Source organism: Globicephala melas, chromosome 12 (genome assembly GCF_963455315.2).
Source record: "Globicephala melas chromosome 12, mGloMel1.2, whole genome shotgun sequence".
Lineage (NCBI taxonomy): Eukaryota > Metazoa > Chordata > Mammalia > Artiodactyla > Delphinidae > Globicephala > Globicephala melas.
This window is the reverse complement of record NC_083325.1, coordinates 75,374,963-75,391,475: the sequence shown is the minus strand read 5'-3', so window position 1 is coordinate 75,391,475 and position 16,513 is coordinate 75,374,963. Positions and strand designations below refer to the sequence as shown.

At 39.1% G+C, this 16,513-nt stretch overlaps 1 protein-coding gene and 1 pseudogene across 7 annotated transcripts in view; both read right to left on the bottom strand.

Annotated features, from left to right (window-relative positions):
* Window positions 1-14,854, bottom strand: part of WDR35 (WD repeat domain 35) — a 62,428-nt gene extending 47,574 nt beyond the window's left edge. For 4 of the 7 annotated variants that reach the window (XM_060309505.1, XM_060309507.1, XM_060309506.1 and 1 more), the window contains exons 1-6: window positions 14,718-14,854; window positions 13,691-13,808; window positions 6,490-6,561; window positions 5,345-5,437; window positions 3,664-3,792; window positions 245-378 (exon numbers count right to left, since the gene is read on the bottom strand). In XM_060309505.1, coding sequence (XP_060165488.1) covers window positions 245-378; window positions 3,664-3,792; window positions 5,345-5,437; window positions 6,490-6,561; window positions 13,691-13,808; window positions 14,718-14,741 — 570 coding nt within the window. In that variant the 5' untranslated portion in view covers window positions 14,742-14,854. The remainder of the gene's footprint in view (window positions 1-244; window positions 379-3,663; window positions 3,793-5,344; window positions 5,438-6,489; window positions 6,562-13,690; window positions 13,809-14,717) is intronic. The other 3 variants (XM_060309509.1, XM_060309508.1, XM_060309510.1) reach the window with 3 other exon arrangements.
* On the bottom strand, window positions 8,533-10,087 carry LOC115854295 (E3 ubiquitin-protein ligase RNFT1 pseudogene; annotated as a pseudogene).
* Window positions 14,855-16,513: the final 1,659 nt, after the last annotated feature.

Below are 16,513 nucleotides of genomic sequence, written 5' to 3'. Positions count from 1 at the left end.
CTGAAGCCTTGTCCTTCCCAGCTACCAGGAAATCAGAACTAAGAGCATTAATTTACCTTGAAGCAACCCAGAAGGTTTTTTTTAATAAAATGAATTTTTAGACAACTGGAAAAAAAACCCTGAATTGAAGACTTTCTTGATTACGCAAACTATCATAATAAATGAATGTGTATACATATATGAATGATATATAAAATAATCATACAAAGTTGTGTAAATAAAAGTAAGGAATATATGTACTTACTATAAAATTCCCTTGATTATCATAAATGTGTATTTCTCCATTTGCCATTCCAAAAAGTAAGATTTTACTATCTGCGGACCATGCTACGTGACATAACTGTATACCCTTCAGGTCTTTTCCCCAAATGCGATTCCCTAAAACAAACATAAAACATAATTATTTCCTTAAAAGTTCAAGGTCATGATTCTCTAACAACTGTTCTAGAAATCTGTTTCCCTAAAGAGCTCTCACATTCTTCACAGTATTCATGCATTTGTTCAATTTATTCAGTCATTAAATATTTACTGAGCACCTACTATGTGCCAAACACACACTAAGCATTTGAAATAGCAGCTGTTTCCAACTTTCTCCCTTCTCTTCTAAATTCTCACTCAGGACCTCACTCCCAAATAGCAGATGAATTCATCTTTTACTTTGGAAAGAAAATAAAAGCTTTCAAAAAAGAAATCCCCCATTCCCACTTTCAAACATTCAGAACATAACTGAACCCACACTTATCCTTTCTGCTTTGCCCCCTAATACAAAGGAAGAGGTATGTCCCCAACCAGACACCAATCTAAAGCTAATCCCTCTACCTATTCTCTGATCTAATCCCTTCTGAGCTTTGCAAAGATCTCCCTCTACTGATTATTCACATTTTCTCTCTCTCTCTGTATTTTTTTGGTTTTGGTTTTGGGTTTTTTTTGGCCTCGCAGCGCGGCTTGTGGGATCTTAGTTCCCCGACCAGGGATTGAATCCAGGCCTGGCAGTGAAAGCACCCGGACCTAACCACTGGACCGCCAGGGAATTCCCCTTCTCTCTCTCTTTAAACTCTTCTCTCCAGGCCCTTTCTTATAAGCATTTAAACATACTCAGGTCTATTCCTCTTCAAAACTACCACCTCAGATAAAAACAAACAAACAAAAAGCTCTTCCTTCAACCTTAAGTTCCCTTCTAACTACCGCCCTATTTCTACCATTCCTTTCCCAGCCAAACTTCTTGAAAGAGTTATCCACACTGTAATCTTTGCTCCCTCACCTCGCACTCAACCCTCAACCCAACACAGTCTGGCTTCTGCCCCATAACTCCACCGTGGGGAAGCTGAAACTGCCCTCGTGGAGATCACTGATGGCCTCTTGATAAATCCAATGGATGCTTTTTTCTTTTTCTTTCCTTTTTTTTTAAGTACTTAAATTATTTTATTTCATGTTTTTACTTTTTTTGTTGGAGTCTAATTGCTTTACAATGTTGTGTTAGTTTCTGCTGTAGAACAAAGTAAATCAGCTATATGTGTACATATATCCCCTCTCTCTTGAGCCTCCCTCCCACCCCCTCCCTGTCTTTTTTATTGTTTTGACCACCTCTTCCTTCCTTCTTGGTTTCTATGACATCTCCAAGACTTCTACTTTTCAGTATCCTTTATGGAATTCTCTTCTCCTATCCATCCATTAAATGTGCTGGTTCTCACTCTACAGATGGCCCCTGGGTTTTTCATCTATTCCAATGGTTTAAATTACCAACCCTATGCTGGTGATTCCCAAAATTATGCCTTCAATCCAGATATTTCTAAGCTGCAGGTGTATATATCTAACTGTGGTCTAGACATATGTACTTGGATGTCCTATGGGATGACAAAATCAACATGTTGAAAACTGAAATCTCCCCTCAAAACCAGTCTTTTCTCACATCCCTTATTTCAATGAAAGGTACCACCATCCATCCAGTGGCAAAGCTAAGAACCTGGATATCAGTCTAGACACTTCCATCCTCTCATCCCCAACCCAATCAATAACAAGGTCCTATCTGTTCTACTACCTAAGTATCTCTAGAATATGTCTACTTACTTCCATCTTCTTTGTCATCACCCTGGTTCAGGCTACCATCCACCACGATCTATCACCTGAATTACCATAGTAATTTCCTAACTGGTACACCTGCCCCCATCTTTCTTACCTTTCTCCTTTCTTCATATTGCAAACATGGAGATGTTCCTAAAGAACAAATCTGACCACATTGCTCCCATTCTTAAAACATTTCATTGGACAAAAAACAAAACAAAAAAAACCCTTTCATTGGCTTCCCAATGCTCTTAGAGTTAAGTCCAAACTCCTTGTATAACTTATAATCTGCATGATCTGCCTTCTGCTAATCTTTCTAATTTCATCACATACAGCTCTTCTTCCTTTAGCATTATACTATACTGATTCTCAAAATTGTTTCAATATCCCAAAACATGGCTAAGTTCAACTCCTCTGGACCTCCTCAAATGCTATCTCTTAGGCCTAGGACATTCTACACACCAACCTTCTTTGTGGCTAATGCCTCAGCACAGATATCATTTCCTTTACGATGCCTTCCCTGGTCCCTCTAAGTCTAGGTTACATAATTCTTCCACATGTTGCTGTCTTTTCCCTGTCTTAGTACCTATCACAATGCATTGTAATTGCTTGGTTACTTATCCATCTCTCCCGATCTAGATCTGGAATATTTTTTTGTTGTATCTAGTGCCTAGAACTACAGCTGTCACTTTGCAGACTCTCAGAAACAGAATTTTTTCATACCAAAGAAAATTTTTTAATAAATTATTTCTTTAATAGAGAGAACTTCACACTAAAACAAAGGTACAGACTCTCAGAAGGCCCAGTGTTATCTACGAACTAGAATTTTAAAGACATAGGTTTGAAGGTTACAAAACACAACAAACAATGACATGCTCAGTTCTACTAAAAAAAGACTAGATCATTTCACAATATGAAATGAAATAATATTTCATTTCACAATAAAAATACTGAATCATTATGTTGTACACCTGAAACTAATGTTATATGTCAATTTTATCTCAATTTTTAAAAAGTGATAGATCTCTATATACTTTTTTTTTTTTTTTTTTTTTGGCTGTACACGGGCCTCTCACTGTTGTGGCCTCTCCCGTTATGGAGCACAGGCTCTGGACGTACAGGCTCAGCGGCCATGGCTCACGGGCCCAGCCGGTCCGCGGCATGTGGGATCTTCCCGGACCAGGACACGAACTCGTGTCTCGAACCCGTGTCCCCTGCATCGGCAGGCGGACTCTCAACCACTGCACCACCAGGGAAGCCCTCTATATACTTTTTGAAACTAAAATCTACATATTTACAATACAGTCTAACAAGTGTAAAGATAAATCATATAATTAGGTAGACATATTTAAAATAACTCTGAGAAATTAATTCACTTTTTTCCAGTCCTACTGTAGAAAAAAAAATTTTAACAGATTTTTTACTTGAATATACTTAAAAATAAGTAATTCTTAAATGTCATCAAATTGTACAGTAACTATTTTCTCTTTTGATGTTTATTCTTCTGTCAGAATGCTAACATATGATAATTAATTTAAACCTCTAAAGATTAAAAATGTCAGCTAAATCTTGATCTTAGCTCTGGGTGCAAAAATGCATTACCATCCACTGAACCAACTATCACAGCCCCGTCCTCGTATACAATGCAGATCTTCTGTCCATCAGCATTCCAGCTCATGCTTCGAACCACTGATTTATTTCTATTGTTGATCATCTCCTCATACCAAGAGCCTGTTTTCACAAAGAAAAGCAAATGACAAGTCAAAACTTTCACATCTAATAAATGGTACTTCAGAGTTGAAACATTCCATAAAATACACTGTGGGATAAATAACTGCAAAGCTTTCTACAACCTGAGACATTTAACTATGAAATCTTCAAATCCAACAGAACAAGATGAAAAAAAACTTGGGCCTTGACTAATAATTGCTTCAAAGATTATCACAGAAAACACAATAAATGCCCATCTTTTTTTCTTCTCTCTCTCTCTTTCTTGCTTTCTTTCTTTCTTCCTTCTTTTCTGTCAATTAAAAAACAAAACTTCATTTGCTTCTGAAGGCCGAAACAATTGATTTTTCTCAAAGTCTGACTTTTCCCACTTGAGTACACCTCAGATAATAACCAAGGAAAGAACAAAATAACCACAATTACTTCATTAGTATGCACAAACTCTCCAATGATTAATTATAGGCATATTAAATATAAGCATATTATGTAAAAGCTCTAAAACTGCTTGAAAAAATTTTTAAACAGTTCATATCACATTAGTGATATCACACCACTAATGCTGAGTGACAAAAACGTTCTTGTACATGGGGTTGGAGTGAGATGTGACTTGTCTCAAGGTGTAACCAAATGTGAGGCAAATCACAGGGCTATTCTGTTTTCTTTTTGTTTTTTAAAAGGCTTTACTACATTCTGGTACAGGGAATTCTGGTCTGAAGCCAAGCAAGTAATCATGTAACATGGAATAACTAGTCAGAGCAGGGTATTATCCATCAAGACTGAGGCTCAGAGAAGACCTACTCTGGAAAAAGACAAAGTTTAATCTCCTATATTTTCACATTCTACTCACTACACACATATACACAGACATAAACTTTAAAAATAAATGAGTTTGTGTACTACAGCATGTTTTAATTAAGAATTTTTAAAAGGTATACACCGTAAATGTTTTTAAAACAAAACACATAAACTAAGGTACACTGTTCTTTTAAAGATGATGGCTACAGGCCCCAAGAGAACATGTTTTATGAGTTATTTTTCTGGTAATAGTGATGCACCTAAATTAATCCCTCTCTTGTTCTCTCTTGTGGGCAAAAGACACAAATTGTGAGCCAGTAGTCAGAGCTAAGATAAAATCTATATCCAAGAAGGAAAAGGAAGTTAACTGACTCATTAAAGGAAATTAATTATTGCCTTTGACACCTTCATAAATGTGTTTTTATCTGCTGAACTAACTCCAGCCACTGACCACAGAGAAACTAATCTTACTGGAAACCTGAAAAAAAGAGCTATCTCAAGCAGAAACGATTCTGCCAAGAGCCTAAGTTCAGTTTGAAGATAACCAACAGTCACATAATTCACTTTCTTAACGCAAGGTCACCGTTCAAAAGAAGTAAGGTTAAAGGGAGAAGTAGGAAGCCATAAACCCAGAAATATCACCCCTGTGAACTCCTACTGCCAGTTAAAAAGGGTCTGTTTCAAAGATGTTATTTCTCCATTCAAATACTGTAATCCAGACTCCAATTTGGGAAAGATTAAATAAGCTCTCCTAAGATACCTTTATATAACATCCAAACAATGATAAGACCATTTTGATCACTGGTAGTCAACTTCTGATATTGTTCATTCCATGTTACAACTTGAACAGAACCTAAAAAATTATAAGACAATTTAGAAACTAAAAAAGAGCTACAATTAATTTCAAATTTATATTTTTATAATAAACACCAAGAGCATGTTAAAATCAATACTGTTCCTGGGCAACAAACAGCAATTAAGAGTCTTTAATATTACTCAGAAATGTTCATAGGATGCAGTTACTATTAGCACTCATTTCTACAATAATGCATAATACTAATTTTCATGTTTATTCCTATTTCATGCCAGCTAAGGTACCAATTATGATCAGCTGCAAGAGCTGCCATATATCTGATGACCAAAACAAATGTAAGTAAGATTTACCCAATTTGCCTGACTCCCCAAGATTATTATGCCCAAAGGACATCATACTAAGTACTTGTTTTTGGGGGGAGGTGGTATTTGTTTGTCATTAATATGTCCCCTAATCTCGCCTCCTGCACCACACCTTGTTTTCCATTCTAGTAGTAACACACTCTTGAGCAGCTCTTAAACCTCTGGGTTATAGGAACAAATGTGTTTTTTTTAGTTTTTTTAATCCTTAAATACTTTATTGTATATTTCCTAAGAACAAGGACATTCTCTTTCAAAACTATTTTACAAATCAGAAATTTTAACACTGATACAATATTATCTCCAACCCACAGTCCACATTTAAGTTTTATCAATTGTCCAAATAATGTCCTTTATAGATACTTGGTTTTCTCATTTCACGATCCAGTCTGGGATCATCTAGTACGTTCAGTTGTCAGGTCTCTTTAGTCTACCTTTATCTGGGACTATAAAACAGACTCTAAAAAAGGATTATATCCTATCCATAGACAGGTAACAGTATTTTTAATATTTAAAATTACAGCTACTTTTTTTCATAACTATTGAAGATGTTACTTAATCATGTGAAAGTTGTTGAATGATTCCAGGCTGTGTTAATTATGGCTAAATAGAAATGATTACTTTAAATATTACCATCATTTAAAATGATGACATTTTTGCATTAAGTAGATGGTTTCTAAATACCTAAAGATAATACTATTCAAATATGATTTAAAAATTTACATGACTCACCACTATGACCTTCAAGAGTCTGATTCATAGAAAGGTTACTAGGGGCTGCAAGACCCCTCAATTTTGCATCATCTAGAACAAAAACAAAAACAAAAAATACTATGGAAAATATATAAAAGTGACAGATTATAAGATTTTGATATTTCTTGCTTTTTTTGAAAGGAGTTCCTATTCCTGGACAATATTAGAAAGTTTTTTGTTTTTTTTTTTCGGTACACGGGCCTCTCACTGCTGTGGCCTCTCCCGTTGCGGAGCACAGGCTCCGGACGCGCAGGCTCAGCCAGGGCTCACGGGCCCAACCGCTCCGCGGCATGTGGGATCTTCCCGGACCGGGGCACGAACCTGTGTCCCCTGCATTGGCAGGCGGACTCTCAACCACTGCGCCACCAGAGAAGCCCCTAGAAAGATTTTTTTAAAGCATGCTTTATCCTGATCTGTTTTTCTCAACATGGACAATAATACCTACCACCTTGCAAAGATGTTATTCTGGCAAAATAAAGCAAAATGTATAAAAGAACACTGTTTATTCAGTATACTGAATATATTAGTAATTATTATTGCTACTTATTCCTTGCCAAAAGATAACAAAAAGAAGTATTTATGACATATAGATTGAGAATTCTAAAGCATAAGAGGGATCAAAAAGCAAAGACTTCGGGGTTTCCCTGGTGGCGCAGTGGTTGAGAGTACACCTGCCGATGCAGGGGATACGGGTTCGTGCCCCGGTCCGGGAAGATCCCATGTGCCGCGGAGCGGCTGGGCCCGTGAGCCATGGCCGCTGAGCCTGTGCGTCCGAAGCCTGGAAACTAGTTTTTACTAGATTTTGCAGAATCTTATATTCATTCATTCATTCATTCATTCAACAAATATTTATTGAATGTCTACACTCTTCTATGCACTGTGGAAGACTCTGAAAATAAATGATGAACAAAAGCCCTCTGCCCTCAGAGAGCTTGTAGTCTACTAAGGGGACAGATATTAAATACACACACACCCACAAAAATATATATGCATATATATAAAATTATAAACTGGGGAAGTAAAGGCATAATAGGAGACAGTAACAGAAGGGGATTAATTTAGACTGAAGGGAGAACCAGGGAAGGATTTCTGAAGAAACGATATCTAAACTGAGACTGAAGGAGAAACTGGGAAAAGCCAAGCCAGGTAGGGGGGAAAGTATTCCAGGCTAGGAAACAGCAAGTGCAAAGGCCCCTGGGTAGAAGTATAGAGCCTTTGGCAAACTGAAAGAAGGCTTTGTGGTTGAATTAGTGGAGAATGGCATAAGATAAGGCAGAAGTGATAGGCACAGAAAAAATGATAAAGTCTTTGCAGGAAGTGATAAAAATTTTAGATTTTATCCAAAGTGCAATGTAAGCCTTTAAAGACTGTTTTTTATTTGAAGTGACTTATTCTCCTTGATTATTAATCATACTATAGAGAAGAATACAATAATATAAAATGTCATCTCAGTAAATGAATCTTCACTTAGAAAATCTGATTGTTACATGTAAAATATAACATTTAAAACATTCATTTAAAAATACAAATTTATGAAAATCTTAAGAATTTGTGAGAGTGGGAATTATAAAAGTTGATGCTGAAGAAAATTCTCCTTTCAGATAACATGTATCTTAAAAAATTATGAAAAATATTCTTTATTCTGAAAACAATCTCAGGGAAAAAAAAATACCTGAGTTCCTCTAAAACCATTAGTTCTAATTATCCAGTTACTGTCTTGGTAACATTAACAATAATACACATATATAACATCACAATCATCTGTCAAACAATTAGGATAGAATAAATGTTGTTGACATACATGTTAGGTTGAACATTATTCTTTTAACAGAGGGTTCTTTCACTCATTGACTCTTTTAAAGATTGTACTACACACTTAAGCCTTATTCTACTCTTCTAAAAAAAATTTGATACAAACATTCTTCTTAACTTATAGCACTGAAAATCCATTCTAATGCCTATAGTCATAGTCACTGTAACCAAGTAAAATTAGTGATATGTGATTCCAAGAGTTTGCAGGACCTAACATATGTGAAAGTGTGAGGAAGTAGTTCCATCTTTCCACTTGTTTATATGGTCTGAATTCACAATTCTGCATGGCAGGTATGTTTTCTCTTTGTTAAACCACAAAGTACAGGACTCTTGACAAAATATATTCTGACAAATGACAATAAGTTTTTGAAATTCTACTTGACATGGTGAACAAACATGCATCCACATCTGAACTCTGTCTTTTGCTGGCAGCAACTCCAGAACTTGATCGTGCAGAAAATATCTGCAAAACCTACCTGGAAGTTCTGATGTCCAAAAAAAAAAGTCAAAAGTTTTCAATAAGGTGGAGTAAAGCCACCAAGATCCCAAGACTCTACTGAGTTACATTAAACTCCCCATGGCCAATAAACAAACCAAACTGGCATGGTATGTGCTTCTAAAAGCACATAACGATAACCCTTGGAATTAAAAGGCATGATGAAAGGAGGCACCAGAAAAACAAGGCATTTGAAACCCATGAAGAGGGATTTCAGAATGAAATCAGTAATTCCAACCATCCAAAGTATCCCGCAGAAGCTCAAAAAGTCCAAAGGATTTAAAAAGATTAAACTGGGGGCTTCCCTGGTGGCGCAGTGGTTGAGAGTCCGCCTGCCGATGCAGGGGACACGGGTTCGTGCCCTGGTCTGGGAAGATCCCACATGTCGCGGAGCGGCTGGGCCCGTGAGCCATGGCCGCTGAGCCTGCACGTCCGGAGCCTGTGCTCCGCAACGGGAGAGGCCACAGCAGTGAGAGGCCCAAGTATCGCAAAAAAAAAAAAAAAAAGATTAAACTGTCATAAAGTGACTGAGAATGAGAGATACAACAAAGGAGAACAGAAGACCCTGCTCAGAACACCAGTAACCACGCACACTAAATCTCTGAGCACCTTTATCTTAGGAAAACCCGGCTGACGTTCATAAATATCTGTTTTTACATTTTGCATTCATAAAACTTGTTAGCTTTTATTTGCATCCATAAAAGTTGTTAGCAGCCCAACTCCAAGAGAAATTCCTGTTATGTGCGGCATAGTAAGTTTGACAAGCAGGATCAAAATATATGGAAGACATTTTGGTAACACTTGAAGAGAGGGTGGGGTTCTGAGAAGGAGCTGCTATGGGTTCTCCAGACTCGCTGGCAGGATCACCTGACTGCCTTGCTTCTCTGCGTGATGGGCTACAAGTGACTATGTGCACATCCATGGGTACAGCTATGGACATCTGACCTGGTATTTCTGGAGCTTGGGTTTTCAGCACATTCTTTAGGTACGGAGTTGGTGTGGTTTATGGACATCTCTAGAACAAAGGCAAGAAGCTTCCCACGTCCGTCTCGCTACATGGGCACGTCGGAAGGCCAAGGCACTCCCACTGCCTGCAGTTCCTGAAGGACTATGCAGGTGGCTACAGTTGGCTTGTATGGTCTTGGAACACTTTTTCTCTGACCCGAATGTTTGCTTTAGGGTGATACCTCCTCTAATGAAGATGAGTAGACTGCACCCTCTGCAGCAGTGGCAGAAAGAGCAAGAGATGCCATCTCTAGTCAGGGCCATTGCCCTCAAACCCCACCACAAGCAACTCTGGCCCAAGCTGGCAGCCCTTTAGAGACTTTTAGCAGGGAAATAACATGATCTGGTTCCTTTTTTTTTTTTAAGATCACAATAGCTGGAGTGTGAAGAATAGACTAGAAAGAGGCAAGAAACAATGAAGGGAGGGAGGCTGATTCTCACAGCAGTCTAGGTGAGAGCTGATAGTGGCTGGGACTAGAGAGGTAGCACGGGACAAAGGAAAAGGATGGATTCAGATACTCTTTGGAGATAGAAGCATAGGGTTGTTGATGAAGGTGATGTTAAGTGGGAAGAAAGGGGCTTCTACCCTGAGCAAATGGGTGAAATTTAAGATATTTACTGAAATGGAGAGAAATGAAAGAAGATATATGGGAGAAGGTCAAGAGTTCAGTTTTAAACAAAGTAAGTATGAGATGCCTGTGAAAGATTCTTGCGGAGATGTCCAAGTCTGAAAAATCAGAACTGGGCTACAGATATATATTTAGGAATCGTCACCCCATAGATGGCATTTAAAGCTAAGGGAATGAAAGAACAAGTCTAAAGAGAAAGTAAAACGAAGACAGCCCAGAACCAAGTTCTCAGGAATTCGTACAGTTAGAGGAGAATCTAGTAAAGAGACTGAGAACTTACCAGAAAGGAAAGGAGGGGAAAGCCATATGTATAAATATAACAATAATTTAAAACATTTCTATTCTCCTTTTGTCTTGAAAAATAATGGTTCAAGACAGAAGGAAAGGTCAAATTCTGATAAGAACCCAAAAAAGCTGTCCATGAGATTTGGAAAATGAAAGTCACTGGTGAGGGAGAAAAAAGAGGGAGAAAGCAGACTGATATTCCAAGAATAGAGAGAGGATAAAAAAGTGATGAGGTCCCTGAGAAGGTGAGAGGAGGTGGGCTCCAGCAAAACCTGTGGAAGTTGGCCTGTGAGAGAAGAAGGATACTGCCTCCCCATCTTAACCTGATGTAAGAAGCTGGGGCAAATGCTGATTCTAGTTCCTTTCCTTCTAAGGCAAGGGAGTGAAAACTGGGAATGCCACCACAGGGGATGCAAAGTAGTGCTTCAAATGTACTCGGCATATGCAGTATCTGGTGATTGTTACTGGAGGGATCTGTTGCATCACAACTATTATTATTAAATACAATAGACTGACGTTTTAAGAATCATCCAACAATATTTCTCATATTTAACTCTTTCAACATGACTTACACTCATTAAATACCAAAACAAATAATTTACTCCATATTCCAAGGCTCTCAAGAAACTATTTTCCATCTTGCTCACTAATTTCAAAGAATATTCTAACCATACTTCATCAAAAATGCAGAACAGGGACTTCCCTGGTGGCGTGGTGGATAAGACTATGTGTTCCCAGTGCACAGGGCCAGGGTTCGATCCCTGGTCAGGGAACTAGATCCCACATGCATGCCGCAACAAAGAGTTCGCGTGCCACAACTAAGGAGCCCGCATGCTGCAACTAAGGACCCAGCGAGCCACAACTAAGGAGACTGCGAGCCACAACTAAGAAGCCCGCCTGCTGCGACTAAGACCTGGTGCAACCAAATAAATAAATAAATAAAATACCAATTTAAAAAGCACATATATATATTTTTAAGTGCAGAACAGGAAATGAAGTAATTTTTTTCTTGAAAAGCCTTCAATATTAAACATAATGCATTTCTTAACGTAACTAAAACTTCCCACATGTTTTAAGGCAAAAAAATATGTATATGTACATATACTTACATATATTTGAGAAATATAACAGAGACAAAAATTTTCTTTCAACACAGTTAAGAAAACTAAAGTGTTGAGAGATTAAATTACTAAACATCAGAAGCCAAACTCTGATTGGTACATAAGTATCTACCTTCCAAATTTGCCTTTCATTTCATATAGTTAATCTAGCACATCAAAACAATTATTCTCTCTTTGCTTAGGCTGCCATGAGCCCTCCACATAGTGGGTAAAAACGAGGCTTTGAAAGTGAAACAAACTAAGTTTTGATGGAAGAAATGTTCACATATTGAGGTATGGGGAAGTCATTCTGGCTTACATATTATTTAGCTTAAACTTTATGCTAATTAGAACAGTCTGTTTTTTAGCCTATCACACATATCTTGTATATGTGCTTTAACCATTAAAGAAAAGTGTGCATTGTCCAGAAGTAAAGAATGTCCATTCTGGAGACAGAGATCAATGCCTCCCTTCCTGGGACCTCAATGCTTATACTCCTTCGATGATAAGGCTCCCTTCCCAGGTGCCAAAGCCATACTGACTTGCTGTGTAGGAAGCAAATATATTCCTTGAAGGAGTGTACCCCTGTCGTGTTTGATGTTCTTTGCTCTGACAAGAGATAAAACCATGCTGAAAACCATCTTCTTCGGAATAGTTCCTCAGAGCTGTCTGAGAGGCTGCCTCCCCAGCTATAGTCCTCAGTTTGGCTCAAATAAAATTCTTTTCTATTCCTATTACTTCAAATCTTAGCTGTGTCACTTATTTCCTGTGTGACCTTGGGCAAGTTATTAACTGATCAGCACCTAGTTTTCTCATCTGGAATACCTACCTCTCAAGATTATTGTGAAGTTAAATTAGATAGTGAAGGTTAAACACCCCAGACATAGAAAGTGCTCAATAAATATTTATAACTACCACTTCAAAGCTGTAGAGCAGTGTTACTCAAAGTGCGGTCTGAGATTCAGCAACACCAGCATCACTAGAAATGCAAATTCTCAGACCGAATTCCAGATCTACTCTGGGGCTTGGGTCCAGAAATCTGTTTCAACAAACTCTTCAGATGATTCTTATGCCTGATAAAGCTTGAGAAGCAATGCTGTAAGGAATCCAAAATGTAATTTAGTTCAAATTTTACAAAAGACTGAACTAAAACCCAGATATACTCAGCAACTTGCTGAAAGACATTCAGAAGTCTTATGGCAGAGCTGAGGTTCCAACTCCAATCTCCTTATCTAAATCTCCAATTTAGACTGGAAATTGTCTAGCTCTCCGACCTAGAGCAATACTAGATAATAAAGAAATGGAAAACTGTTTGCTATGATTCCAGAGAACTAGAAAAAGAGAAATCAAGCTGTAAAACACAAGAGACTTATTACTAAAAATGGTTTTTTTAATCCCATTTTCTGTTCCTGGGAACTAGGTGCATAATTATTAACACATCTGAAAAGTGGAAAGGACAACATAGGCCTGTAAATAATCTACCAAAACGTGAGATTTTTGTGACCTTACTGAAATGCTGATTCACATCATTTTTATTTTTATTTATTTTAGACTCCTATTTATATAGCACAACCAATACACATAGCATAAAACAACATAATGACTTAGTTTTCATTCTTCATTCATTTTCATTTGCCATCAATAATTTCAGCAAAAGCCATCTGATGTTTACATTCAATATTTTCTGAACTTTGTTACAAAAATACTCTAGAAGAACACCCCAAAATATTTGGGGTTTTGTTCTTTTTCCTTTTGAAAGAATTAGAATTGCATACTGACAAATACCATGGGCAAATCTCTCTGACCAAATGATTTTCCATCAAGTTCAAACATTTGGGCTTGCATTCATTTACCTGTCTGTGTCTCTAATTTCAAAACCTTCAGTAATCCATCTTCACCACCACATGCTATGAATCCTTGGTCCTTGTTCCAAGATATACATTTCAGCTTCACATTATTGGGAATGGCAATCTGAAAAGCAACCACACCCACTCTCACAGCTTTTCACCAAGGGGTTGGGAATGAGTCTACAGGACACGAAGCCTGAAGAAGAAAAACGGCCAGCCTTGCAGAAATGTGAGCCGTTATGAAAATGAGCATAGTCCCCTGAACTGCCCTGGGCCCATTTGGGAAAGAAAGAAAGGACTGCCCACAAAGAGAAGGGCAGTGACTGCAAAGGAACCCAATGGGGAGTGACCTGATGGATTTTTAAAAGGGGGGAGGGGGACTTCCCTGGTGATCCAGTGGTTAAGACTCCCCGCTCCCAATTCAGGGGACCTGAGTTCAATCCCTGGACAAGGAATTAGATCCCACATGCCACACTAAAGATCCCGCATGCCGCAACCAAAAGATCCCGCAGGCATCAATGAAGATCCCGCGTGCTGCAACTGAGACCCTGTGCAGCCAAATAAATATTTTTTAAAAAAATAAATAAAAGGGGGTAGGGATAACGGAAGTATAAATCTATTATCATCAATTCATATTCCCTTTCTGCATACACTTTGGCTACCTTTTTATTACTTTTCTCCTGCCCAGAGGCCTGTGATGATCCAAAGAGTTTAAATCACCTGGATAAGCAACAGGTGAAGGAGGAAAGATAGGGAAGCACGAAGTGATCAGCCCTGCAGGCCCCCCAAAAGGACCTAACCAGGGGCAGGAATGGGAAAGAATCATGCGAGAGGGCTGCTGTCTCCGCCAAGGATTATTTGGGTCTTGGAGACCATCAGGCGGAGGTTCGAGGCTGGACCATGCAGGAAGGTGGGCGGAGGGACGTCGAAGCCGGGATCACCACTCATGGCCCTTCCGGCAGGATGCGGGAATCGCCCGCAGGTCGAGAGACCAGAGGAGGAGCGACGGCTCCGGGAAACCCGGGAAACTCACTTTCTTGCTCAAGTAAAAGAACATTCTGGGAACCCCGAGAGGACGACGCCAGCAGATAAAGCCCGACACAGGAAACTTCTTCTAAGCCGCCAATCGCTAGTACCCGCGGCTCTTGGAAGCTCCGGTCGCCCTGGCAACCGCCGCCGCTGGGTCGCATCCGGGGCGCCGAGGGACACTTCCGGCGTCGACCTCGTCTCGCCGGGCGTCGTACGCCTGCGCGGACGTCGCGGGGCTGGTAGACCCGGTGTCGCGGGTAGGACCTGGTCGCATTGCTTCTGGGCTTTTCTGCCCAGCGCCCTGGCTCGTAGCCTCAGCTGCCCTCCGACTGGGCGGGCTTCGAGGACCGGCCACACCTCGGATGGTCGCGGCGGAACTCGACTGAGGTGTCAGTACCAAGTCAGTAAGGGCGCCCATTAAAATGAGGTCGTAAAGATGAGGTGTTCTGTAAGCCCCGAAGTCCCAATATTGTGAAAGGAAAAAGTTATTTACTGTATTTGGTAGACTGGCGCCGTTGGCCAAATGAAGGTACAAACGTGCATTTTCAGAGCATGCAAACCGTCCTTTGTGCCTTTGGGGATGGGAGAGCCCCCTGGAGCAATTTGGGGGTAGGAGATTTTGTTAATTCTGTTTGTTTTAGTACTTTTTAACAACTTGTTTAAGCTGTTACTGCAGCCCAAGGGTCCTTATAAAAAGAATAAGCGTGTACACTTGAAACTAACACAACACTGTAAATTACCTACACTTCAATTTTTTTTTTAATTTTTAAAAAGGAAAAAGTATGTGTGAGCTGTGGGCTGTTACAGCATATAATTGCCATTGGGGCATAGCCTCCCATTTTTAAGTACTTGAGGTGTTTAGTATTTTCTTGCCTGTGGTCCACTGTATTCTTTTTCTACCTTCTTTCTTTCTTCAATTCTCCTTGTCCTTTCTGAATGCTTGGAGAGTTACACACCACCACAATTTTAGACATAGCGCAGAAACTCCTATGAAATTATTCAGTCTCATCTGTTTTTTTAATTTGTCTCTGGTTTTACCTTTTACCATATTTGCGGCTACGCCTGTTGATTTGTATAATCTAGTGTGTACTTTATGCAACGGTAGCTAATTTCCCCACCTATAGTCTTTCCCCATCTCAGGCAAATAACGTTCAAATCCTTTGACCCAAGTCTCTTGCCTCACCCAGCATACTCGAAAATTGACAATGATACTAGCCTTTCCTATTAAATCTAAACCCAAGCTAAAATCAGATCTTCCTTCGGTCTTAAAATGTTTTTACTTTGGTGCCCCCACTTTAAGCAAGCCAGTATGCTTTTTTTAATCCCACTATTCCTGTGTGCTTCCAAGGTCATTTTATATATCCTATGATGTTCCTGCTTCCTTGGCCAATTGCGCCTAGCCAAACGCACACATCAGGTCTCCCTGAGAAATCCTTCCCAAACTTAAGCCCAATCCCATTCAGATAATTTGTTTGTTTTCAAATGAATGTGTATCTTTTTCAGCACCAACTACATCCCTAAGATATGTTTGTTGGCACCGGATCACGGGCTCCCTATACTGGACTCAAGAAAAAAATCAATTATCTAAGCCAGGGGATTCCAGTCAACTGGTTAAGCTTAAGACATGATTAGTTCAAGCTATTGATGGTCACACTCTTGAAAATTTGTCTCTCTTTAAATACCTTTCCCTAGTTCTTGCACATGAGCTCTCATTTATTCCTCCTATAACACCATTTCTTTGTGATATATTAATATAACTAATTTGTGCTCAAATAAGTTTGGAAAATAATACTTGCTCTA